The sequence below is a fragment of the Perkinsus marinus genome (genome assembly GCF_000006405.1).
Source record: "Perkinsus marinus ATCC 50983 genomic scaffold scf_1104296941592, whole genome shotgun sequence".
NCBI classification, from domain to species: Eukaryota; Perkinsozoa; order Perkinsida; family Perkinsidae; genus Perkinsus; species Perkinsus marinus.
The window spans coordinates 69,282-71,381 of NW_003212465.1; the positions used below are offsets into that span (position 1 = coordinate 69,282).

Genomic DNA, 2,100 nt, shown 5'->3' on the forward strand with positions numbered 1-2,100 from the left:
TCAGTAAACGGCCCGATCAGGAAGACAACGGACAACTCGAAGACAAGTCTCAGGTAAGTATCGAAAAAAAGACGCGGAGTAAAGGCTACATTAAGCCTTAGCAGCTAGTAAGAGTTGTATCGATGAGGAAACCTGCTTTGATATGGATCTCAGTAGAACTGATGATAGTGCCTCTGATACTTTTGATATGGAACATATCAATCAACTGTTGCAGCATAGAATCGTAGTTGGAGAAGACGATATCATCACCCGCAACTTCATAATCAGCGCCCGCGCTTTGTCCTAGGACACTGACAGTAGCGCGTCCATTTTCGTCAAAGTCGACGCTGAAACTCTCTCCATAGAGTTCACCACAGTAATTGCCTTGGGAACCCTCGGATACGCTGCTAGTTGTACTCGTGGTTACGATAATCTCTGTACTTGCGGCCTCTGTAGTAGGAACCTCTGTAGTACGAACCTCGGTAGTAGGAACCTCAGTAGTAGGAACCTCAGTAGTAGGACCCTCAGTAGTAGGAACCTCAGTAGTAGGAACCTCAGTAGTAGGGACCTCAGTAGTAGGAACCTCAGTAATAGGAAACTCGGTAATAGGAACCTCGGTAGTAGGAACCTCGGTAGTAGGGACATCAGTAGTAGGGACATCAGTAGTAGGGACATCAGTAGTAGGGACATCAGTAGTAGGGACCTCAGTAGTAGGGACATCAGTAGTAGGAACCTCAGTAGTAGGGACCTCAGTAGTAGGGACCTCAGTAGTAGGGACCTCAGTAGTAGAGACCTCAGTAGTAGGAACCTCAGTAGTAGGAACCTCACTAGTAGGGACCTCACTAGTAGGGACCTCAGCAGTAGGGACCTCAGTAGTAGTGACCTCAGTAGTAGGGACCTCAGTAGTAGTGACCTCAGTGATAGGAACCTCAGTGGTAGGAACCTCAGTGGGAGGAACCTCAGTGGTAGGAACCTCAGTAGTAGGAACCTCAGTGGTAGGAACCTCAGTGGGAGGAACCTCAGTGGTAGGAACCTCAGTGGTAGGAACCTCAGTGGTAATCATTGCACCACAAGCAATAGGCTCACCGTGGCAGTCAGCGTCAGTTGGCTCGAAGCAAATTGATCCATCAGACTTCTTTGCCAAACCGAAGCACACTGGACTAGTTAGCCATGCCTTACAGTATGATCCTAACGATAGAAATGACACCTCGGGTACTCTTTTTCCGGGAAGTTGGATAATCCTCCAGCGATCCGCTCCCATCCTTGCCTTATCACTTTAGCGGCCTTGTTTATATTGGCATGTCTGATAAAGCTATCACTCTATCAATGCAGAAATTTTCCAGGTTGAGGCTCCGAGAAACGTTAACGGGGGAAATACAGGGTTCGGACAGTGAAGCAAATTAATGCTCCCTATGACATTCTCACGCGATGCAGGACACCGAATGTACAATTCAACAGACTGAGAAATTGTATGATTTTGGGATGGCACAGTTCGCTCTGCCGACAACAAGTGATTGATCTTGAAGTGGCATAGTTGCCCCAGCGGCAAAGATGATTGGTCTTGAAGTGGCATAGTTGCCCCAGCGGAAAAGATGATTGATCTCGGAGTGGCGTAGTTGCCCTGCCGGAAGGAATGTTTGATTCCGGATGGCATAGTTGCCCCGCTGGGAGAAATTCTTTGATCCTTGTATGGCATAGTTGCCCCGTCGGAAAAATTATTGATCTTGGGGTGGCATAGCTGCCCCACTGTACTAGTATATTGTACTAGAGAATTTTTCTCTCGTTAAAGAAGCGAAGGCATTAACCTTAGTTATCCTTGATAGCTCAACCGTGACTGTGCGCCTCGGCATCCGAAGGGATTGGAGTATAGAGTAGAGGAAAGAGCAGTATTGCATCGAGATGATGAGCATGTCCAAATAGAGTGTTATATAACAACACAAAAGGCACAGCAAGACGGAAGCGATATAAGGCATGGAAAACATCATGACCAACGAACGCGCTTCGACTTTCGAGGATTCTAGAGACCACTGTGGAGCTCTCGGAAGTCCGATGATCGTTGATGCTTGCCTGAAATCGATTAACTGCGGGGCAGCGAGTGAAACCGAGATTAACCTATCTCAA

At 47.5% G+C, this 2,100-nt stretch overlaps 1 protein-coding gene across 1 annotated transcript in view; it reads left to right on the plus strand.

The window, feature by feature from the left end:
• The window catches only part of Pmar_PMAR001300 (guanylyl cyclase, putative), a gene marked incomplete at both ends in the record, with an annotated part of 1,399 nt that extends 1,298 nt beyond the window's left edge, over positions 1-101 (plus strand). The window contains one exon of the mRNA XM_002781782.1: positions 5-101. Within this exon, the coding sequence (XP_002781828.1) occupies positions 5-101 (97 nt within the window). The remainder of the gene's footprint in view (positions 1-4) is intronic.
• Positions 102-2,100: the final 1,999 nt, after the last annotated feature.